The sequence below is a fragment of the Solanum dulcamara genome, chromosome 4, assembly GCF_947179165.1.
Source record: "Solanum dulcamara chromosome 4, daSolDulc1.2, whole genome shotgun sequence".
NCBI lineage: Eukaryota > Viridiplantae > Streptophyta > Magnoliopsida > Solanales > Solanaceae > Solanum > Solanum dulcamara.
This window is the reverse complement of record NC_077240.1, coordinates 19,589,352-19,615,271: the sequence shown is the minus strand read 5'-3', so window position 1 is coordinate 19,615,271 and position 25,920 is coordinate 19,589,352. Positions and strand designations below refer to the sequence as shown.

General features: G+C 33.6%; 2 protein-coding genes across 2 annotated transcripts; both read left to right on the top strand.

The window, feature by feature from the left end:
* The first annotated feature begins 7,603 nt into the window (after nt 1-7,603).
* LOC129886814 (very-long-chain aldehyde decarbonylase CER1-like) lies at nt 7,604-12,241 on the top strand. The gene is made up of 10 exons (XM_055961676.1): nt 7,604-7,683; nt 8,063-8,289; nt 8,666-8,898; nt 9,874-10,093; nt 10,218-10,593; nt 10,690-10,797; nt 11,059-11,259; nt 11,337-11,438; nt 11,660-11,833; nt 11,926-12,241. Exons 1-10 carry the CDS (start codon nt 7,624-7,626, stop codon nt 12,094-12,096), a joined length of 1,872 nt encoding a protein of 623 aa, XP_055817651.1. The 5' UTR covers nt 7,604-7,623; the 3' UTR covers nt 12,097-12,241.
* A 6,650-nt stretch (nt 12,242-18,891) lies between these two features.
* On the top strand, nt 18,892-23,231 carry LOC129884822 (very-long-chain aldehyde decarbonylase CER1-like). The gene is made up of 10 exons (XM_055959100.1): nt 18,892-18,990; nt 19,331-19,557; nt 19,882-20,114; nt 20,757-20,976; nt 21,101-21,476; nt 21,573-21,680; nt 21,943-22,143; nt 22,221-22,322; nt 22,544-22,717; nt 22,810-23,231. The coding sequence occupies exons 1-10, from the start codon at nt 18,931-18,933 to the stop codon at nt 22,978-22,980; spliced, it is 1,872 nt and encodes a 623-aa protein (XP_055815075.1). The 5' UTR covers nt 18,892-18,930; the 3' UTR covers nt 22,981-23,231.
* The last annotated feature ends 2,689 nt before the right edge of the window (nt 23,232-25,920 follow it).

Here is a 25,920-nt window from a genome sequence, read left to right as displayed (position 1 = left end):
TTTTCTTCAATTCAAATTCTAAAAGTTTATGTTCAACCATTGTCCCTTCGGATCATGATTATCTCTCGCGCACAATTAAAGTACTACTATGTGCAAAGGCTTTGATTATTTGACTTGCTTAAAAAGGGGAACAAAAAAATGTGATAGAAAAGTAGATAAGTGGATCGTGGTTGTCGATTATTATTGTATATTAACTTAAAGTAATTTATAAACTCTAAATTTTAGATCTGCTTCTACAATAAAAGAAAAAACTAATACAAAAATAGTGAATGAAGTTTAACTTCTATACACTTCTATACCTCTATCTGATATGATAGAAACCGGAACTCCATATAATCGAACAACCTCGCGGATATAGAGTTTGACTAACTTCTCAGCATCATAAGTCACCTTGACTGGAATGAAGTGAGCATACTTAGTTAACCTATCAACAATCACCCATATAGAATCAAACTTACCCAAGGTCTTTGGAAGGCCGACCACAAAATCCATCGCAATCCTTTCCCACTTCCATTCAGGAATGAGCATTCTTTGAAGTGTCCCTCCAGGCCTTTGGTGCTCATATTTTACCTGCTGATAATTTGGACAATGGGTAACAAAATCAACAATGTCACGCTTCATTCTGCTCCACCAGTAATGTTGTCTCAAATCGTGATACATCTTGGTTGCACCAGGATGTATAGAGTGCCTCGAACTGTGAGCCTCTACAAGAATAGTCTGAATCAAGTTATCAATGTGGGGCACACATACCCGCCCCTTAATCCTCAAGACACCTTCCTCATCGATCACGACCTCTTTGGCCTCTCCCTGCAAGACCATATCACGAATCCGGCTCAGCTTCTCATCCTCAAATTGCTTTTCTTTAATCTTGTCAAGGAAAGAAGATCTTGCCTCCACACAGGCCAATAATCCTCCTTTCTCGGTTACTTCCAGCCTCATAAAGTCATTAGCCAGAGTTTGAACTTCTCTAGCCAATGGACGTTTGGAAACCTGCAAATGAGCTAAACTTTCCATGCTCCCTACCTTTCTGCTCAAGGCATCAGCCACTACATTAGCTTTTCTCGGGTGATAAAGAATAGTGATATCATAATCCTTTAACAATTCCATCTACTTCTTCTGCCTCAAATTCAAGTCTCTCTGAGTAAACACATGTTGTAAACTGCGATGATCTGTATACACTTCACACTTTACCCCATATAGATAATGTCTCCACTCCTTCAATGCAAATACAACCGCAGCCAACTCTAAATTGTGAGTGGGGTAATTATGTTCATGCACCTTTAATCGCCTTGAAGCATAGGCAATTACATTCTTCTCGTGCATTAGCACTGCACCCAAACTAGAATATGATGCATCAAAATAAACAATGAAATTCTTACCTTCTACTGGCAGGGAAAGAACCAGTGCAGTAGTCAATAAGGTCTTGAGTTTCAGAAAACTCTCTTCACACTCGTCCGACTACATAAATAGAACTTTCTGCTTGGTCAGATTGGTCAGTTGGAAGCAATGGAAGCAAATCCCTTGACGAACCAGCGATAGTAGCTAGGCAAACCAATAAAGCTCCTTACCTCTAAGACATTAGTGGGCCTTGCCCAACTCTTCACTGCTTCAATCTTTTAGGGATCCACCATCACTCCATCCTTAGAAACCACATGCCCTAAGAAAGACACTGAATCAAGCCAGAACTCATACTTGGAGAATTTGGCATATAACCTTTTCTCCCTTAAGAATCCCAGCACAATTCTCAAATGCTCTTCATGTTCTTTTCTGCTCTTTGAGTAGATCAATATATCATCAATAAAAACAATAACAAAGAGATCAAAATATGGCTTAAAGATTCCATTCATCAGACTCATAAAAGCAGCAGACACATTTGTAAGCCCAGAAGACATTACCAAAAATTCATAGTGTCCATACCTGGTTCGAAAAATAGTATTCGGTATATCTGCTGCCCGTATTTTCTGCTGATGGTAACCGTACCTCAAATCAATTTTTGAGAAAACACAAGCACCCTCCAACTGATCGAATAAGTCATCAATGCGAGGAAGGGGATACCTATTTTTAATAGTCACCTTGTTCAGCTGCCTATAGTTTATGCACATATGAAGGCTACCATCCTTCTTCTTCACAAATAAAATTGGAGCACCCCAAGGAGAGACACTCGATATAATAAAACCTTTACCCAATAACTCCTGAAGTTGGGCCTTCAACTCCCTCAACTCAGCCGGGGCCATTCTATAAGGTGGAATGGAAATAGGGCGAGTGCTGGACTTCAGATCGATACAAAAATCTATATCCTTATCAGGTGGCATACCAGGTAAGTCTGTGGGGAAAACATCCATAAACTCACACACTATCGAGATAGACTCAATCGACAGCACTTCAGAATTATCATCCCTAAGATGTGCTAGGAAGGCTAAACAACCCTTACTAATCAACCTCTTAGCACGAAGAAAAGAGATAATCCGAACTAGGGTGGGAAGATAGACACCCTCCCACACCAATTGATCCATCCCAGGCTTGGCTAATGTCATAATCTTAGCATTGCAATCTAAGAAAGCAAAATTTGGAGAGAGCCAAGTCATACCCAAGATTACATCAAAGACAACCATCTCTAGAATAATCAAATCTACATAAGTTCTGCTTTCCACAAAAGTCACAAGGCAAGATCTATACACTTTCTCAACTAGCACAGACTCATCAACAAGAGTAGAAACACGAATAGGCATGTCAAGTAAGTCACAATGTAAATCAAGTCCATTAGCAAATGCGGAAGTTACATAAGAAAATGTGGATCCAGGATCAAACAATAAGAAAGCCAAGCTATCGCAGACCAGAAGAATACATGTGATAACAGCATCGTATGCCTCTGCCTCTGACCTCCCAAGGAAAGCATAACAATGGGCTCTGTCACCTGTCTGACCATTTCCCTTACTAGGCTGTACTCTAGTAGTTCCAACCTGCCCGCCACTCTGGCCGGACTAGTGACCATCACGACCTTGGCCACCACGTCCTCTAGAATGACGGCCCCTATCATAGCCGTCGCCTCCATCTCTAACTGCTGGGGCTCTATAACCCTGATCATGCCAAGCCTGACTCTGCCTTAGACAATATTTTCTGATATGTCCAGGATCACCATATCCGTAATAAGTCTTATGGTCAAGAGTGGGTCTTTGTGAAGACGAAGAAAGACTGAATAGGACGGGTCGAATAATCTCCAGAACTCTGTCCTCTGGAGTAAGAACCACTAAACTCACCTTTCTTACAAAACTTCTTGAACGTTGTCTCCTTAGCGAAGTTATCTGGCTTCACCCCCACCACCTCTATAACAAAATCAACCACTTCCTAAAAAGATTTTGCTGAAGCAGTAACCTGTAAAGCTAGAATCCGTAAATCTGACCTCAATCCCTTCACAAAGCGGCAAATCTGCTCTTCTAGACTAAAGCAAAGCTGAGTAGCATATCTGGCTAAGGCAGGAAACCTTGCCTCATAAGCGGCAACAAACATCCTCCCTTGCTCTATATTTAGGAACTCGTCTCTCCTCTTGTCCCTCAAGGTCCGAGGAATATACTTCTCCATGAAACAGTCAAAAAAGGTTGCCCAAGTCATAGGTGGTGCCTTTGCTGGTCGGCACTCAATATGAGACCGCTACCACATTTTAGCGTCTCCTTGAAACTGGTATGTCACAAACTTAACACCAAATCACTCTACTATATCCATTTTATGAAGCAGCTCATAACAATCAACAAGGAAATCATAGGCATCCTCAGATTCAGTACCCCTAAAGACTGGGGTTTCAACTTCAAGAACTTAACAAAGAGATCATGCTGGTCACTAGTCATTACCGGCCCTGTAGTCAATCGAGAAAACATGTTTGTTCCCAAGGACGCAGTCATGCGGGGAGCCACAACAGCTGCATGTTGAACTCCTGGAATATGAGGTGCTTGGGGAGCTTGTTCCTGATCGGATAACCCACTAAGATAGGTGAGAACCTGGTGGATCATCTCTGGAGTAGGCTGGGGTGGTGCTTCTCTCTCATGAACCTGCTCCTCCTCCACCTTAACATCATCTCTAACTACCTCATCAGCCGGTGGAGGGGTCGCTGCGCTCTCCTTGGCTGGCCCAGCTATCTGGATCCTGCCCCTGGGGGGCTTTCTCCCGCGACCTCTACCACGGCCTCTCGTTGCTACTCCTCCTCTGCCTACATCCCCAACGGCTGGCTTAGGTGCCCTGGTTGCTCTAGTTCTAACCATCTGTAAAAATAAAGTGAAGAAGGTCAGATACCAATTTGTATCACCTAGATACCAATTGGATTCAAGTAATAGCATAAAAGAAAGAAGGAATGGAGTTTTCCTAAAGTGCCGTAGCCTTTCGAAGAAAAGTAAAGGCGTCTCCGTATCGTTCCGCAAGACTCTACTAGACCTGTCCTTGTGTGATGAGATCACTGAACCTAAAACTCTGATACCAAGTTTGTCACGATCCAAAATAGGCGATGAGTGGCACCCACACTTAACCTCCTAGGTGGAAGAACCAACGATACAAATCCCAACTAATAAATATAACAATAACGCGGAAGCTCAAATAAATACGTTTTCCCAAAAACCTGAAAGTCATCACATGAAGGACATCTAAATTCTAAAACTAAGTCACAAATTAACGAACACCAAATAAATAAATAATATAACGTGTCCAAAAACTAAGAACACTATGCCATGACAAGAGATTCCATCGTCAGCTAGAATAATAGCTCACCCTGCAATTCGATGAACTGGAGACTGACTAGAGCTGAGGTCGAGTCGAAGTCGGTGGAACACTCGCTGCACTCCACAAAATAAAACAAGAAAAGATACAAGTATGGGTCAGTACAGGACAATATGTATTGAGAAGGTATCATCACCCGACTCAAAATAGAAATCAATATGTATAAAGTAATAGCGGGAAATCAACAACAACACTTAACAGGTGACAACCAATGAATAATTACATAACCAGTCAACAACATCAAGATCACACATGAGGACTCAAGCCTCCACATCACACTCTTTTGAAAAATGAGTTTTGGAGATTGGGTAGTATTAAGTCATTTTAATTTGTTTTTCTTTAATATTACCGTGCCGGAATGTGACACCTGATCCAAATATAATTGATTTATCATTCTTCATTATTACATTCCACTTCATTAACAATATTTCATCAAGCCTTCTTTATTCAAGGCACCATTTTTGATAGGGAAGTTCAAGATTATGGATTTCACAGTCTCGGAATTTCAGATCAATCACAACAACATATCAATCATCCAAACCACAACAATTAAATGCATAGTAAACTTCACACATTACTCAATGACTATCAATCGCTATTGAGAGTCTATCTATGATATAGAATAAAGTCATAACATACCTCAACCGAAGAACCAAAGTAAAGCAAGCTAATTCACCGGTGATTTTTCTTTCTTCAATGCCTCACGTTTCCAATCGGAAGTAGTTGTACTCCTCTCGTTCGTCTGCCAAGTACGCTTCTGCCCTCTTTGCTCTTTTCTTTTCTAAATAAAATAATTATGTACCAAAAGTAATAAACCCTATCCTTTTCCTTTAATAATTGGTATAGAGTGTTAAATAAATTATCAACTTAGCCCACTAATTAAATTAGTTATTTAAATTTACCCCTTAACTAAATAACTATGGTTATCGAATAGTCCAAAATATCCATTAAAAATTTACGGGACGAGTCTTTTATGAATTAAAAAACTCAAGTACTCAAAACGACCTTATGGATCGTTACACATATGTATATCTGGCAGCGATATTTGCCATACCAAGTAAATATGATTGCTGCGAGCCGTAATTATTTTAAACTATATCCATACCGCGTAACATAGTAGAAAGATTTATCATACCGCGTAATTTTTCCTCTCTAATTCAGCCTTCCCATTTAATCCATTCCCTTCGATGGCCCAGATTGAATCAAATCCATTTTCATAATCATATTCTCAACCACCACGGAAGCTCCAGGACCACCGTGAAACTCAAGGAGGAAGTGAGAAGCAAATACCATATATTAGATTTCAAAATTATTAAAACAATTCTTTTTAAGTTGTCTCCAAATCAAACTGAACAATAAATTAGGATTAAGTGAGTTAAATTATTTGTATTACTAACATTGAATTCTTGATTTTTTGAACGGATGTTTTACTTATCCAGCGAAAACATAAAAAGAAATATATATATACCATAAATGCCTCCTATTTTTTTTTTAAAAAATATTTTACTTGAAAAAATCATAGCCAATGATTTTTTTTCAATTATTCATATTTGAGTATAATTTTGGTCCCTCGAAAAAAGGGGGATTCTCTTTTGTACAATTAACATGAGTGGATGAACATACAAAAGTGTACCAGTTTCCTACTCAAAGACGCAATGTGTCGTATGGTATTGATGTGTGCATTTATATTCAAATTCTAAAAAGTTATGTTCAATCAAGTTTCATGGAAAAAATCAAAGCAGATATCATATTAATTTTATCTCGCCCTACTTCTTTCCCCTTTGAATTATGATTATCTTGCGCGCAATTAAGTACTACTATGTGCAATTAAGTACTACTATTTTATTATAATTATTTTTTATCGTTATTTGAATAAAAATTAATAGTAGATTTATTATGATCTTATATATATGACATATATTATCCATTAAAACATAAAGTACATAAAAGTATTTTTTTTAATTGATAAAATGAGATTACGAAGAATAAAATAATTTCCTGCATTTTTATTACTTAAAGTGGTTTAAAAAGAAAGAAAACAAGAATAGAGTTTCTTAAAAGCAATATTTTTATAAGGAAGAAAATTTATTTTTTGTTAAAAAAATAATATTTATTCGACATTTTGGACCCATTTTGTAACAATAGGGATATTTTTGACCCTTTAAATTACAATAAGAGCATTTTGGACCAATGTATTGACGGCAAAGACATTTTTGGACTAAACTATAAATATAAGACATTTTTGTTTATTTCAAATAGTTTAAGGGCATTTTGACCCTTTTCCCTTATATATATATATTAAGAAATTCATTAAATGCTTATAAATATGTAATTGTAAATTAATTATGAGTACTGCTCGGGATGATTCAGTTGGTTTGGAGGTGGTCATCCGTGTTCGATCCCTTCTCAATGTCCTCTCTGAATCGAGCCTGTCGCATAAGGCTTGTCTAGTGCGGTTTACATCCCCTCTCACCCGAAGGGCAGAGGCTGTGACAGAGGTTGTAGCGGCTGCGGATTATCTTGGAGTTTCCAAAAAAAAAGAAGAGAAACATAAGGTGGACTATAAACTTCAAATCTTAAATCTGCTTCTACGGGTGCAAAAAAGAGTTCGTACGATATCAGATCACGTGAAATTAGTAACTTAGCACGAGTTTCTTGCTTAACAGGCTCTAACAGGCAGGCACAATTAGATACAGATCTTTATAGTACTGATAATAATGTAAGTTAAAAGGTAAATAGGAAATATGTATGCCTCCTAATATATACGTACGTAGTACCAGTAGTAGAATTATTCTATATAAGGCCGTTGAAGTATAAGCTTTATAGAGAACACACAAGTTGGGGCAAAGCTAAACAAAAGAAATGGCTACTAAACCTGGCATTCTCACTGAGTGGCCATGGGCACGGCTTGGCAACTTAAAGGTATACTCTTTCTATCATTTATGGTAAAAGTTGCACGGTGTAACCTACGGGTACCAGTAAGTTTGATACAAACTCTAGATATTTATTAAGAAATACACTGAATATGTACACATTAACAAATACCATAATCCATAAACTTCAGATCATGGATCCAATGTGATGACTCTAGTAAAAGTGACTAATTAGCTTCGTGCAACTCTATAACGTTTTCATCGGAGACTGTTTTACATAGTATATGGAATTGGCATTGCCAATCTGCTATTTATGATATACACTACTTTCTTTTTGTTTTTCCAAACACTATTTTGTGCTGAATCATGAGATTATCATAGTTTGAGTACTGCTAACTCTTTAAAACTGATTTGTTGGGATGATGAAGTACTTGGTGTTGGCACCATTTGTGTGTCATAGCACATACACATTCTTCATGAGCGAAGATGAAAGTCAGAGGGACATGTTCTACATACTCGTTCTCCCATTTACTCTCTCCAGAATAGTTCATTACCAGCTATGGATATCTATATCCCGCTACAGGACTGCAAAGGGGAACCATCGAATTGTTGATAAGAGCATCGAATTTGATCAAGTTGACAGAGAAAGCAACTGGTATGTACCTTCATTCTTCACCCACTACATATCAGTAACTGGTAAATTCATACTCACACTGTCGCACATGGTGTTCTCACCAAACTAGTTTAGATACTATTATATCTTAAAATTCACTAGTAGGATAAAAAATATATATTTACACTGTCAATGTTTACAACTTAAATCCTAGATTTCCTCTAGCTAAAAGTTATTTGAGAGTTTTTTTATTTTTAGTCATCAAGTAAGCTTTACCTTACAGAATTTGGCATACATTCCTAAATAATCTGTGTACTTGATAGGTTCTTGAACCGTAGATATTTACAAAGGATCTAACAAAAGGAAAGGATAATGTAAAGATAAATGACTGATGTAAGGTTGCATGATTGTTATGTAGGGATGATCAGGTCATACTTCTTGGGTTGCTACATTATATCGGATACCTGATACTAGAGCAGGCTCATCATATGCCTGTGTGGAGGACTGATGGAATCATAATAACCGCCCTTATTCATATTGGTCCTGTAGAGTTCCTCTATTATTGGCTTCACAGAGCTCTGCATCATCATTTTCTCTACGCTTGTTACCATTCCCATCACCATTCCTCCATTTTTACAGAGCCCATCACTGGTAATTTGTCTTCAAAATTGCTTTCCATCACTTTGATCAAAGTTACTAAGTTAGAGAATGATCAATCCTGGAGAAGATGCGTAACAGTTTTAGGATATGTTGGGTTGGTTAAAATGTATGAAAAAAAATATTCTCTAGATATGAAATTCCCCGCATTGATTGTCTCCTCTCTATCCCTCAACACATCTGCCCACACACACCCCCTCACCCACCCTTACAGTGCTTGTCTAGAATACATGTATAAATGTTCTTAAAACATATTGCTTCTTACTTGCAAACACCAGAAAATGAGTTAAAAACAGAACTTACTTCCCAAGAAATTGTTTTCTTTCGTAGAAAACATACTCTTAGACAAAAAAATATGTAAACTGAAATAAAAGATATGAGAATGAAGTACTTTGTAGATTGGCTTTCTCTAAGTTTAATGGCTGAATTGGTTCGGAAGTATATTGGGTATTTTATTACCAGTTATATTTTTCTTCAGAATATTTATAATGTGTGGAATTTTTCAACTTTTGCAATCTAAACATTGAGTCAATTTCACTATAAGCAATAGCTTGGTATTTAAGAACTGAGTAAAACAAATATCTATAAACAAAAAGATTATACAAGTGATCATGTTAGCTCTTCTCTAACTAATTCGAAATTGAGCTTCGGTAAGTACTAGTAGTAATTTTGAAAAATACTTTTTTCTAGGAAGGATAATGTTGAATACAAGTGATTATACAAAAATACTTTTGGAATAATATTTTCTGCTTATGTACCAACAAAGACATTTTAGCAAGCACACCCTTAAACTCAGAAATATACTACTGTCATGTATTACTGTAAGTCACATGCCATAACACTTCAATTCTTGTCATCATTAAAAAAAAATTAAGACCTAGCCTTACATAACTAACTGGGGATAGTTCAATTTTACCAATCAATTACCAACTTGTATGGTTTACAAGTTATTTTATTTTATTTTGGCAGCTGTAATTCATCCATTTGCTGAGATACTAGCATATTTTACGCTCTTTGCCATACCCATGCTCACAACTATATTCACTGGGACTGTTTCAATGGCTTCACTCGGTGTTTATGCCATCTATATTGATTTCATGAACCTCATGGGCCATTGCAACTTTGAGCTAATTCCCAAGTGGATGTTCTCTATCCTTCCCCCTCTCAAGTACTTGATGTATACACCCTCGTGAGTTAAAACTTCTTGCCCTGTATATTTATGAGTCAAATATTTTTGCTCAGACGGTGTAACACAATATTTTATACAACAATGTCTCTAATTAGGCAATTATATCAACATTTTGATGGCACAGGTACCACTCACTACATCACACACAATTCAGAACAAACTATTCCCTTTTCATGCCACTGTATGACTATATCTATGATACAGTGGACAAGTCATCAGACACATTGTATGAAAAGTCACTTGAGAGAGAAGCTGAAGTGCCTGATGTGGTGCACCTTACACATCTAACAACTCTAGAATCCATCTACCATCTTCGACTAGGATTTGCATCGCTGGCCTCGAAGCCTCACGCCTCTAAGTGGTATTTCTGGTTAATGTGGCCCGTCACACTATGGTCAATAATGCTTACATGGATTTATGGTCACACATTTGTTGTTGAGAGAAATTTGTTCAAGAATCTCAAATTACAAACTTGGGTGATTCCAAAGTATCGCATACAAGTAATCAAGTTATCATTATTAAAAATTGTTGTTATATTTTACAGGTCCGTGGTTAAAGTGATTAGTAATTTGTCTTGATTCTTGATTTTGTTGCAGTATTTTATGCAACGGCAAAGAGAGAGTATTAACAATTTGATCGAGGAAGCCATCATCGAAGCAGATCAGAAAGGCATAAAAGTGTTGAGCCTTGGACTCCTAAATCAGGCAAGTCAAAATATATGTCTAAAAAGTCTAATAATACCCATCCTTACTTTATGTATGAGAAAAATGCATGATCTATTCTTAACTGGTTATTATCTTGCAAGCTTATCGCAAAATGTTTTGTAAGCAATCTCAACATATTGTTATTATGGAGAAAAAGATTTAAAAAAGAAACCACCCCTCCCCCTATATCAGTGTTTGTACGTTAAACCAATTAAAGAGGGTCAACTCATACTTATGCTTATTTCAAATGTAACTTTGCAGGAAGAGCAACTGAATAGTAATGGTGAATTTTACATAAAGAGGTATCCTCACCTGAAAGTGAAAGTAGTAGATGGAAGTAGCCTAGCTGTTGTTGTGGTCCTCAACTCCATTCCTAAAGGAATTTCCCAAGTTGTCCTTCAAGGTCGCTTGTCCAAAGTTGCTAACTCCATTGCCCTTGCCTTATGTCAAGAAGGAATTCAGGTACATTTGACTATTAATCTCCTCCATCATTTTTGGTTTTCTATTATCTCATTCATCGTAATTTCTTATATATATAGGTTGTCACGTTAGATGAAGAAGAGTACAAGAGACTTAAACCAAAACTTACCCCCGAGGCTGCAACTAATTTGGTCCTCTCGAAATCGTATAATGTTTCAAAGGTATAAACCAGAAACATACTGATCTAAATCTTGACAATTTCTAACATATCCTTGCACCTACCCCTCCCTCCTCTCCTAACCCAAAGTTTTATCATTATGTTGAGGTTTGGGCAATTTTTTATTTTAGAAAGTCCAACGATAGAAAAGAATCTTCTTCAACATGTCATGTCTCCTTTCTGTAGATTTAAAAAGAGACTCTTGATTGAAGTATTACATTGCAGACATGGCTAGTACGGGATGGGTTGAGTGAAGAGGAACAATTGAAAGCACCAAAAGGAACATTATTCATTCCTTATTCACAATTCCCACCAAGGAAAGTTCGCAAGGATTGCTTCTACTTCAACACACCAGCCATGATTGCTCCAAAACATCTTGAAAATGTAGACTCTTGTGAGGTTAGAAAAGTCATTGAATTTTTTAAATTTCTCTGTACCAATTTGATCATGTTTTGATAATTAAAGTGATGGATGTAATTTTTTGATTCAAGAATTGGCTGCCAAGAAGAGTGATGAGTGCCTGGAGAATAGCTGGAATTTTGCATGCATTGGAAGGTTGGAATGAGCATGAATGTGGTGGCATGGTACTTGATACTGAAAAAGTGTGGAAAGCTAGTCTCCGACATGGTTTTTGCCCAATAACTAAGTTTGTCGTTGCTTAATCAAAGGGTTAAATTAAAATTATATATAGACTGCTCTTGGATAGGTGGTGACTTAAAAGCTTGTAAAACATTTCCTACAAAGCTTTGTGCAACAGATTTATTTTGTTGCTCAAGGTGTTACCCTTGTAGAAGTTCTTCAATAAAATTTACCCTTTCATTGGCTAAATAAAAAGCATTATGTACTATGTTAACCTACTACAACATGTTGAAGGTAGCAATAAGATTTGCATTTTAAGGTCTCTTATTAAGATTCGGCTTAACATCACCTATTCCAAGTTGTCTCTTGTCAACTCTCTCCTTCCCATACAAGCATTGTGACAATTGGTTTAGTATAAGCTAGTAGAATAATATGTTTATGTTCTTACTACACATAAACTAACAAACTTATGAGAATTCAAAAAGTCATTACGAATGAAGAGACAAATCACATATTCCAATCAAAAACAGAAAATTAGAAAGAAATCAGAATGAAATTCAAGAGTTATAGCCATTTGTATACACAAATGCAAGAGGAAACACAAGTTTTGGGAACCGCCGCACATTTGAATTATTCGCTGTTATAGATATAGAACTAGTATAAGTATCCGCGCAATGAGCGATTGATATTAAGGAAAATTATTTTCTTTCTTTTTCCTAATATCAAAATATTCTTTTTCCTAATATCAAAATATTCTTTGTACAACATTAGTTTTATAAAATAATCTATTGAGATTTTATAGTGCAAACATTTACTTTTTAATTAATGCAAAAAATTAAATAATATATTATTATAAATTAAAAATATACATATATAAGTTGAGTCATGATTAACCTTTGATTATACTCTTATTTATCATGGTGCAAAACTTATGTCATTAATTCAATTATAAATTATTACAAACGGTGGAGCAATTTTTGAGATTCTGTCTTGATATTAAAAAATAAGTTGCGCAATCTCTTTTACTTTTTTTCATATGAAATTATTATATATCTTATCATCTCATATTTAAATAGGACTTATCTACCTATATTTTTATGTTGATAATTTAAAATATTTTAATATTATTTTTCTTTTTATTTTTGTTCATATAAATAAAGTGAGTACTAAATTGACATTAAGCTACTTTTAAAATTAAAGCATATGAAATTTATATATATCTTCTCAACTGACTTTAAATTGGACTTATTTATCTATCATTTTTATGTTGAAATTTAGATTTGAATTTTGATTTCTTTTTTTTCTTTATTTATATAAAGTGAATTTCGTTATTAAACCTTGTTACATTGCCCATTAATATCATCAAAAGATTGACATGCAATTTATTTTTGCTTGCTATTTAATTCGATATCGCTTCACACTCCTCTCTTAAAAATATAGATATAGATTCTTTATTTTATGTCACTTTTTTTATTCCGTCACTCAAAAAAATTAATATTTATGAAATTTATTATAGAAAAAAAAAGTTATAATATATAACGACATTTATAAAATAAGTTTTTGTTCTTGACGTTAGCTAATTCTCGATTAGGGTTCATGTGAATGAAACCATGAACATAAATCTTAAGAACTCAAGGTGTAGAATCAATAATAATCTCGATGCATAGTTATATAGAACTCAATGAGCAAAGAAATTACTCATTCAGAACTCAAGAAACTAGGGCTAAAACTCAACTCAACTGTTTAACGATAGAATTTAGATGTAGGACGCGTGGATGAACTCAATCCAACACTATGATTAGCCGTACATACCTGTAATGAAGATTGATCAATCAAACGTTGAAGATTTGATTTGTTTTCTCTAAACCCTAGCCTTATCTTTTCTCCTCAGCCCTAGTTCTCAAAGTTTAATAGCGTAATTGGTAGGAAAATCACGCTTAGGAACTAATATGGAGTCGAAAATGACCTCAAAATGACATGGGTTAAGTATAGGGTGGGTGGAGAAAAGACCGGAATGCTCTTCATTGAAACTGAAAAACGTACGAAAAAAATAAATATAAATCGCATTTGTCAAATGTGATTTATTTATAAAAGTTGGGCAACACATAAAACGCACTTGCCAAATGTATTTTATGAACAAAGTGAGAAAATGAATTAGGTGGGGGCAGGTCCGCGACGAGGACTTGTCGCGCACTCTTCTGGTTAGACTGATTTTGCCCTGAAAAATTATCTTTTGACCCGATTGACCTAAAATTCAATCGAGATCACTTTTTCACATGATTTTTCCCCTTGATTGATATTCCGACCTCGGATTGGCCAAAAAGTTAGGGATGATACATGATGCGAGCGCGCTATCCTCTAGGGGTATTTTGATAATTTTGGGGTATAGCAATAAGTGTATGAGATTACAAACTTTTAAATACACATAATTTTATTAAAATTCACTAGTCAACTAAAATAGTTTTTTTTTGTCAACAATAGTAGTAACTAGTTATTCTTTAATATAATTCTTTCACATGGTATAAACAATGTTTTCACGCCGAGCATGAGTAAGTTTATTCAACAAAATTTATACAATTTTTGGCTAATTAAAAAGTATGTACAAATCTAATCTACTACACCACGTCGTAGGCAGTGACGTAGCCTTATATAGTAAAAGATGATCAGTTAAATATTTTTTATTAAAAAATTATACTATATATAGAGCAAATTAAATTAAACAAAGTATATAAGTCAAAAAATAATTATTATATAAATATGTTAAATTTTGACGAGCTAATTTCAAATATACAATAAAGTAACTAATTTATAATAAATATAATCAAAAGTCATAAAAAAAATATATAGTAACTATAGAGTTGAGTCACTCAAGGTAGACATGTGCAAGACTATTTTACTTGAACTTTAATGCATAATTTAACTTCCTTATATGTGGACAACACCCTGACATTTTGCATTTTTGTGACTATACCGCGAAGCACGGCACACTTTTATTGGTATGATCAAATGTACTCATATATATCATTGACAAAGCACAAGGTGAAATCTCATAGGACTTCAAAAAGCTCCATATTAGTTGAAGAGAAATGTGCACAACATAAATATTATTGTAATCTTTTCTTTTTTAATCTAAAGAACACGGAGTGAGAATTTGATTCACACTTTGTAATTACCTTTTCCATTTTCCCTTCCCCTATTTTCAATTAAAAGAACAAAGGTTTTTATGCAAAATATGAAAGGACTTTTTGACCAAAGATTTTAGTCTTTTGGTGAAAATACAAGTTCAATTTGAAAGAATGAATCATGCAGCACTTGGACATCTCATAAGAGAGATTTCCAATACTTTTTTTTAAAATATATTTTCCAATATTAGTCTCAAATGATATATATATTAGTTAGCATCAGGTGCCACATGTCCACTCGTGGCCCTTTCTATAAGGAAAAATGATCAAATTACTTTTGAAACGATGTGAAATATTCTAGATTTGCCTGATCTTCATCCCTCAAAGTTAAATTAATTATCCTCAAACCTCAAATTAATTCTCACTTATATCGGAACTCCATCGAAATAATTTCATTACCAATCCCCACCCCTCATTTACACAATCAATTTTTATGAAGTGGAAAAAAAAAACATTTTATCAGGTATGCTTAATTGTGTCAGGTAATAAAAAATTGTTTACACATTGCAATAATTTTTTTGTCTCAATTAATGTGAAAGTGTTTAATTGGGTACAAAATTTAAGAAGGAAATGAAGAGTTTTAGAATTTATGGTGTAAAGCAAAATATAAAAGCTTAGTATGTGGCAAAAAAATAAAAAAATAAAAAACTTATGTAGCTATAAATCACTTCATCTGTCTCATATTAGTTATTTACCTTTGACCTTACTATAAATAGTTATTCCAAATTATTTATCAATTTATAAAACTAAGATAAAATTAATTAAAACTTTTTGTGTTTTACTTTACAATTAATTATTTTTTTAAAAGTGTAAATAAGTTTATAAAGTTTTTAAAAAAATATTCTTAAGGAGTAAATAGTAAAACTTTTTTTATTTATGATTTCTTAAAAGGCATGTAAAAAAAAAGTGGATAACTAACATGGGTTGGAGAGAATAACTTACTGGACAGAATATGAAGTCTAAAATTAACCTTTTTCTAATACAGAAACTGGTCATTTTTTAAAAAACTGACTAAAAGGAAAAAAAAGAAAAAAGAGCATCACATATAAATTAATGTCCGCACAATCTATTCCTAGGTGAGCTCATACATAGTTGCTTATACCAAGGTTACGGAGGTATCGTGTATGAGAATTAATATCATAATAGTTTATCCATATTTATCAATATTTTAATAAGTAAATAGTACTTTACTTTATAATTCAATATGGAGAAAATATTATAATTTTTTTGGATAAAAAATATTGAAAATGTTTTATTTAATTTTATTGTAGTCTAAAATTAAATTTAACACCCGATACGGGACCCTACTTCTAAATCGAGACACGACTCTGAAATAGATTCAGGACCTGACTTTCAAATCAGAATCCAACCCCCGACTTTCGACCTAGGACTGACCCCGATCCCCGACATCTAAATAGGGATCCGACCCCAACTCTCGACTCTCAATCGAGACCCAACTTTTGAATTCAAACTCGGTCCCGAAGCCGACCCTAGATCCGACTTTCAAATTGAAATTTGACCCCGACACCCAACCTCGATGACGGATTCGAAACCCGATCTCGATATTTGATTTGGGCTCGATCCCGACTCCCAATCCAGAATCCGACTTTCGAATTGAGATCCACTCCGAGGGTAAAGACTTCACCTTTTCAATTTTTTATTTTTTTTTTAGTTTTAAAATTCTTTATTTTTTTTTAAATTATAGATGAGAATAATTAGTATTAATTGACTAGGAGGTCACGGGTTCAAGCCTTGGAAACAGCCTCTGGCAGAAATGTAAGGTAAGGCTGCATACAATAGACCCTTGTGGTCGGGCCCTTCCCCGGACCCTGCGCATAGCGGGAGCTTTAGTGCACCGGGCTGTCTTTTTTTAATAATTAGTATTAATGAATAACATAAAAAGGAAGGGAAATTACAACATTTTTGGTGATATCATGAATTTTGAGTGAATAAAAATTGGAAACTTAACCCATTTGGGTAGTCCATAGTTTACCCATATTTTATTTATGAATATCCATATTTCTATGAATTAAATATGAGTTTAAACCCATATTTTACCCATCTAAAAGATCACTCATCCAACCCATTAAAATATGAGCGGATTACCAAAATATGGGCTCACTTTGCCGTAACTAGAGTAATGAGCTAGACATATGTTTCTATTTTTAGAGTAATAGACATCCATACTAGCTAATTATTTCATATTTGGCAATTGATTTTGTGGTCTATTATGATTTCGAGTGATAAAATTACATTGTAACTAGTAACTATGTTATGTCAAATAAATAAGTCTATGGAATTACTAATACACGAAATCTAATTATTAGGTATACTTCCTAATAGACTTATTTTTATGTCAAATCTCCTTATGTTGAATCATTTCCTCCTAATTAATGGTGCCGAATTTAGAACATGAGTTTATTATAAAATATAACACAGTTACCTTTTTGCCAAGACTAATAATAACAACATACCAAGTGTGATTTTGTAAATGGGATCTAGAGAAGGTAGAGTATAGCAGACCTTATTTTTACTTGTATAAGGTAAAATGTTTGTCCAGATTATATATGTATATTAAGAAATTCATTAAATATTTTATAAATATTTAACTATATATAAACCCACTTAATACTATATATTAATACTTGATATCCATGAAAAAACCCATAAACTTTAAATCTGGAGTCCCAACCCGAGTTTCTTGCTATGACAAGCAGGCACAAGAACTTGCACCGATCGACTTTACATTACTGATAATAATGTGCCTAATTATCTAACGAAATTTGTTTTGTACCAAATTCTCGTTCAACCTATTGAGTTAAATTAAAATTTGGTATATACATATAGCCACTCCCTTGTATTAATGCACATATAATCCAATCATAAAATTATGAGTTTGAGTTCGCAACGAAGCAAAACGATGAAAGCTCCTAAAGGGAAAAGAAAAAGGGGCAAGCACATATCCAACTTTCTGCGCAAACACACAATTAATGGTAGCATAATCTATACATTGCTAGGTGGAGTACTCATATAGTTGCTTATCTCTAGGTCCCATCAAAGAAAACTGAAGTTGATTTATGGAATGATTACTCAACTAATAGTTATTATTTCATAAAGTCATGTTTGAAAAAAAATTAAAATCGAAAAAAAAAGCGACTTTTGAAAATAATAACTATTAGTTAAGTCATAAGTGATCATATGAGAAATGAACCCGTTTAGCTTCAATATAATATGCAATATAAAAAAGAAATAATTTTAGAGATTTTCCCTCAGGTTTGATCTTGTAACACTAACCTTCTATATTGTTTGAGATATTACATTAACCTCCCTTATTTTGATGTTTTTGTTACAAAACTAATTTAAATAATAGTGTGTCTATAGTATTTTTAAACTACCCTTATTTGCACCTTTTATTATATTCTAGTTTATATAAATATAAACCTCCTCTGGAAGTTTAACTTTTGCTAATAAGAAATAATGATTAAGATATCAATTTCATTTCCTCACATTTTGGTTTATAAGCTATTATAACTTTTCCAAACATTTCTTACTATAACAGGCAGGCACAAGTAGATGCATTGACTTTACAGTACTATAAATTAAATAGGTAAATAGGAAATATATATATGAATGCCCCTAATGTACGTAAGTAGTAGAATTCTATATGTATATAAGTCCATTGAAGCAGAAGCTTTATAGAGATCACACAAGTTGGGGCAAAGCTAAACAAAAGAAATGGCTACTAAACCTGGCATTCTCACTGAATGGCCATGGGCACGGCTTGGCAACTTAAAGGTATACTGTTAATTCTATCATTTATGGTAAAAGTTGCAGGGCCGAAGCTATAGGTATCAGTAACTTTGATCCAAACTCTATATATTTATTAAGAAATACACTTAATATGTACACATTAACAATATACCATAATCCATAAACTTCAGATTATGGATACAATATGATGACTCTGGGTAAAAGTGACTAGTTAGCTTCGTGCAACTCTATAACATTTTCATCGGAGACTGTATTACGTAATATATGGAATTGGCATTGTCAGTATGCTATATATGATACACTACTTTATTATAGCTTGAATTCTGCTAACATTTTTTAAAACTGATTTGTTGGGATGATGAAGTACTTGGTGTTGGCACCATTTGCGTGTCACAGCATATACACATTCTTCATGAGCAAAGATGAAAGTCAGACGGACACGTTCTACATACTCATACTCCCATTTACTCTATCCAGAATGGTTCATTATCAGCTGTGGATATCTATATCCCGCTACAGAACTGCAAAGGGTAATCATCGAATTATTGATAAAAGCATCGAATTTGATCAAGTTGACAGAGAAAGCAACTGGTATGTGCTTTCGTTCTTCACCCACTCCATGGTGTTCACACCAAACCTCGTTTTGATACTATTACATCTTAAAATTCACTGATCGTACAAAAAAGATATTTTACGCTGTCAATGTTTATAACGTAAATCCTAGATTTCCTCTAGCTAAAAGTTACTTGGGAGTTTTTTTGGTCATCAAGTAAGCTTTACCTTACATAATCTGGCATATGTGCCTAAATAACCTGTACTTGTTAGGTTCTTGAACTGTAGATACAAGGGATCTAACAAAGTGAAAGGACAATATAAATTAAACGATTGATGTAAGGTTGAATAATTGTTTTGTAGGGACAATCAGAACATACTTTTTTGGTTGGTATATCATATCGGATACCTAATGCTGGAACAAGCTCATCACATGCCTATGTGGAGGACCGACGGGGTCATTATAACTGCCTTGATTCATATTGGTCCTGTAGAGTTCCTCTATTATTGGCTTCACAGAGCTCTGCATCATCATTTTCTCTACTCTCGTTACCATTCCCATCACCACTCCTCCATTGTTACTGAGCCCATCACTGGTAATTTGTCTTCAAAATTGTTTATTAAGAAAGAGAATGAGCAATCCTGGAGAAGATGCGTAACAGTTTTAGGATATGTTGGGTTGGTTAAATGCATGAAAAAGAAATGCTTTCTCTAGAAAATAAGTTCTTTAAAAATTATGTAGGACTTTAGTGGTAAGAGTAGGAAAATAAGTTATATATATGGCATTCCCCGCATTGATTGTCTCCCTTCCATCCCTCAACACTGCGCACACACACCCTCACACCCACCCCTATAGTGTTTGTCTAGATTATATGTATAAATGTTCTTAAAAGACATTTCTGCTTACTTGCAAACACCAAAGAATGATTAAGAAAACCACTTACTTTCCATTAAAACATTTTCTTTCGTAGCAAACACAATCTTAGACAAAGAAAAAAAATGTCAAGTGAAATAAAAGTTATGAGAATGAGCATTTGGGATAATATTTTCTGCTTTAGTACCAAGAAAGACATTTTACCAAGACACTTTGGTACATAAGTCACATGCCATAACACTTCAATTCTTGTCATCATTAAAAAAATTGAGAGAGTAAGCCAACATAACTTACCGGGGATAGTTCAATTTTACCAATCAATTACCAACTTGTATGGTTTACAAAGTAATTTTTATTTTGGCAGCTGTAATTCATCCATTTGCTGAGATACTAGCATATTATACGCTCTTTGCCATACCTGTGTTCACAACTGTAGTCACTGGGACTGTTTCAATGGCTTCACTCGGTGCTTATATCATCTACGTTGATTTCATGAACCTCATGGGCCATTGTAACTTTGAGCTAATTCCTAAGTGGATGTTCTCTATCCTTCCCCCTCTCAAGTACTTGATGTATACACCCTCGTGAGTTAAAACTTCTTGCCCTGTATATTTATGAGTCAAATTTTTTTTCTCGGACGGTGTAACATAATATTTTATACAACAATGTCTCTAATTAGGCAATTATATCAACATTTTGATGGCACAGGTACCACTCACTACATCACACACAATTCAGAACAAACTATTCCCTTTTCATGCCACTGTATGACTATATCTATGATACAGTGGACAAGTCATCAGACACATTGTATGAAAAGTCACTTGAGAGAGAAGCTGAAGTGCCTGATGTGGTGCACCTTACACATCTAACAACTCTAGAATCCATCTACCATCTTCGACTAGGATTTGCATCGCTGGCCTCGAAGCCTCACGCCTCTAAGTGGTATTTCTGGTTAATGTGGCCCGTCACACTATGGTCAATAATGCTTACATGGATTTATGGTCACACATTTGTTGTTGAGAGAAATTTGTTCAAGAATCTCAAATTACAAACTTGGGTGATTCCAAAGTATCGCATACAAGTAATCAAGTTATCATTATTAAAAATTGTTGTTATATTTTACAGGTCCGTGGTTAAAGTGATTAGTAATTTGTCTTGATTCTTGATTTTGTTGCAGTATTTTATGCAACGGCAAAGAGAGAGTATTAACAATTTGATCGAGGAAGCCATCATCGAAGCAGATCAGAAAGGCATAAAAGTGTTGAGCCTTGGACTCCTAAATCAGGCAAGTCAAAATATATGTCTAAAAAGTCTAATAATACCCATCCTTACTTTATGTATGAGAAAAATGCGTGATCTATTCTTAACTGGTTATTATCTTGCAAGCTTATCGCAAAATGTTTTGTAAGCAATCTCAACATATTGTTATTATGGAGAAAAAGATTTAAGAAAGAAACCACCCCTCCCCCTATATCAGTGTTTGTACGTTAAACCAATTAAAGAGGGTCAACTCATACTTATGCTTTATTTCAAATGTAACTTTGCAGGAAGAGCAACGGAATAGTAATGGTGAATTTTACATAAAGAGGTATCCTCACCTGAAAGTGAAAGTAGTAGATGGAAGTAGCCTAGCTGTTGTTGTGGTCCTCAACTCCATTCCTAAAGGAATTTCCCAAGTTGTCCTTCAAGGTCGCTTGTCCAAAGTTGCTAACTCCATTGCCCTTGCCTTATGTCAAGAAGGAATTCAGGTACATTTGACTATTAATCTCCTCCATCATTTTTGGTTTTCTGTTATCTCATTCATCGTAATTTCTTATATATATAGGTTGTCACGTTAGACGAAGAAGAGTACAAGAGACTTAAACCAAAGCTTACCCCCGAGGCTGCAACTAATTTGGTCCTCTCGAAATCGTATAATGTTTCAAAGGTATAAACCAGAAACATACTGATCTAAATCTTGACAATTTCTAACATTTCCTTGCACCTACCCCTCCCTCCTCTCCTAACCCAAACTTTTATCCTTATGTTGAGTTTTGAGCAATTTTTGATTTTAGAAAGTCCAACGATAGAAAAGAATCTTCCTCAACATGACATGTCTCTTTTCCGTAGATTTAAAAAGAGACTCTTGATTGAAGTATTACATTGCAGACATGGCTAGTAGGGGATAGATTGAGTGAAGAGGAACAATTGAAATCACCAAAAGGAACATTATTCATTCCTTATTCACAATTCCCACTAAGGAAAGTTCGCAAGGATTGCTTCTACTTCAACACACCAGCCATGATTGCTCCAAAACATCTTGAAAATATAGACTCTTGTGAGGTTAGAAAATTCATTGAATTTTTTAAATTTCTCTATACCAATTTGATCATGTTTTGATAATTAAAGTGATGGATGTTATTTTTTGATTCAAGAATTGGCTGCCAAGAAGAGTGATGAGTGCCTGGAGAATAGCTGGAATTTTGCATGCATTGGAAGGTTGGAATGAGCATGAATGTGGTGGCATGGTACTTGATACTGAAAAAGTGTGGAAAGCTAGTCTCCGGCATGGTTTTTGTCCAATAACTAAGTTTGTCGTTGCTTAATCAAAGGGTTAAATTAAAATTATATATAGACTGCTCTTGGATAGGTGGTGACTTAAAAGCTTGTAAAACATTTCCTACAAAGCTTTGTGTAACAGATTTATTTTGTTGCTCAAGGTGTTACCCTTGTAGAAGTTCTTTCAACAAAATTTACCCTTTCATTGGCTAAATAAAAAGTAGTATGTACTATGCTAACCTACTACAACATGTTGAAGGTAGCAATAAGATTTGCATTTTAAGGTCCCTTATTAAGATTTGGCTTAACATCACCTATTCCAAGTTGTCTCTTGCCAACTCTCTCCTTCCCATACAAGCATTGTGACAATTGGTTTAGTATAAGCTAGTAGAATAATATGATTATGTTCTTACTACACATAAACTAACAAAGTTATGAGAATTCAAAGAGTCATTACGAATGAAGAGAAAAATCACACATTCCAATCAAAATCAGGAAATTAGAAAGAAATTAGAATGAAATTCAAGAGTTATAGCCATTTGTATACACAAATGCAAGAGGAAACACAAGTTTTGGGAACCGCCGCACATTTGAATTATTCGCTGTTATAGAAATAGAACTAGTATAAGTACCCGCGCAATAAGCGATTGATATTAAGGAAAATTATTTTCTTTCTTTTTCCTAATATCAAAATATTCTTTGTACAACATTGGTTTTATAAAATAATCTATTGAGATTTTATAGTGCAAACATTTACTTTTTAATTAATGCACAAAAATTAAATAATATATTATTATAAAATAAAAATATACATATATAAGTTGAGTCATGATTAACCTTTGATTATACTCTTATTTATCATGGTGCAAAACTTATGTCATTAATTCAATTATAAATTATTACAAATGGTGGAGCAATTTTTGAGATTCTAACTTTATATTAAAAAATAAGTTGCGCAATCTCTTTTACTTTTTTCCATATGAAATTATTATATATCTTATCATCTTATATTTAAGTAGGACTTATCTACCTATATTTTTATGTTGATAATTTAAAATATTTTAATATTATTTTTATTTTTATTTTTATTTTTGTTCATATAAATAAAGTGAGTACTAAATTGACATTAAGCTACTTTTAAAATTAAAGCATATAAAATTTATACATATCTTCTCATCTCAATTTAAATTGCACTTATTTATCTATCATTTGTACGTTGAAATTTAGATTTGAATTTTGATTTCTTATTTTTTCTTTATTTATATAAAGTGAATTTCGTTATTAAACCTTGTTACATTGCCCATTAATATCATCAAAAGATTGACATGCAATTTATTTTTGCTTGCTATTTAATTCGATATCTCTGCTCACTCCTCTCTTAAAAATATAGATATAGATTCTTTATTTTATGTCACTTTTTTTATCTAGTCACTCAAAAAAATTAATATTTATTATTGAAAAAAAAAGTTAAAATATATAACGACATTTATAAAATATTTTTTTTCTTCTTGACGTTTGCTAATTGTCGACTAAAATTATTCACGTGTCTTTAAATTTAGACCTTTTACAGTTGCTTTAAATTAGCTAAGCAAATGTCACAACAATATTCTTTGAAATTTTAAATCAATAATAAATGTACCTTAGATTTCTCTATGTAGGTATTTTTTGGTCAACTTTTCAATTATTTATCGTATTTTTTAAAATAAAAATAGTAAAAAAATGTAATAGCTATATCTTTGTGAGCGAAATTTTACAAAAAAAAACTTCTGTAAAATTTGTTTAATTATTGCTCAACAAATTATCCATAAGATATCTTTACGAAAGATAACCAAAAAATAGAAAGGAACAACATATACATTCAAATAAGAGACGTTTGTCAATTACTAATCATAAGGTATTGATTTGAAACTAAATTTAATTTTAAATTTGCATTTCGTTTCTCTTTTACCAAAGAATCTTGACTGATATTATTGTGCTTCTCTATGCAATATAACCAACGATAAAAAAGTTGTGAAAAATCTAAATTAAGAAAAAAATAATAGGTTGAATCTGGCTAATAATCATGATATTTTTTAAACTCCATTGTTGTTCTTAATATAACTTGTAGATACATTTGCATAAAACCTAGTTAGTGAAAAACAATCTATTGATGATTATGAAATTCTTGAAAATTGTATAAAAATAAATCGATAAAATAAAATAAAATAACAGAAAAATCCGAAAATCAAACTACATCACTATTTTCACCAATGAAATAATTGATGGACTAAATCATATGCAGATAAACTTGCATAAAACTTAATATTCAAGAATTCCTTATAAATTAACATGATATGGAATGAAACAAATTGAAAGTAATAATAAGAGAAAAAACAAAGGTTAGGAATATTCATAGGATAATAAGAGAAGAAGAAGTAGAATGGAAAAAGTAAGCATAAATGCGTAAGTTTTAAATAAAATCAAGAGAAAAATGCATGAAACATGGCTTTCTAAATAAAATTGTTCAAATACTTCAACCCTTTTGCTGATCATATTGGTATCATTAGTCTCTATCATAGTTAAAAAACACTACTCGTCCATTTCAAGCCTTTGCTAGGATTGGTGTCCCAACATCTCTTCATTAGATTAGCAAGAAAATTTGAGCAACACCTTCAATTTCAGGCCTTAAAATTTGCGTGTCACTGTCACAAAGCAATTAATGAAAAGTGCTAAAAGTATATAAGCAATAAAAAATCAGAACCAGATTTGATAAACACGACTATCCATGGCTTCTAATGTAATTTTTTAACCTAACCAAAATATACTCAATTATTCTAATGCAACTTAAGCAAACACACACCAAAAACAAAATCTTTACTCTAATTTTTTTTATTTGTGTTTTTTATTACCTCTTTCAGTGCTTGCCCATATATTCTGTGTGTAAGTGTAATTTATATCTGTGTGTATGCAAATGTACGAGGGTGACAAAATCAGGGTAAGGACAGTAG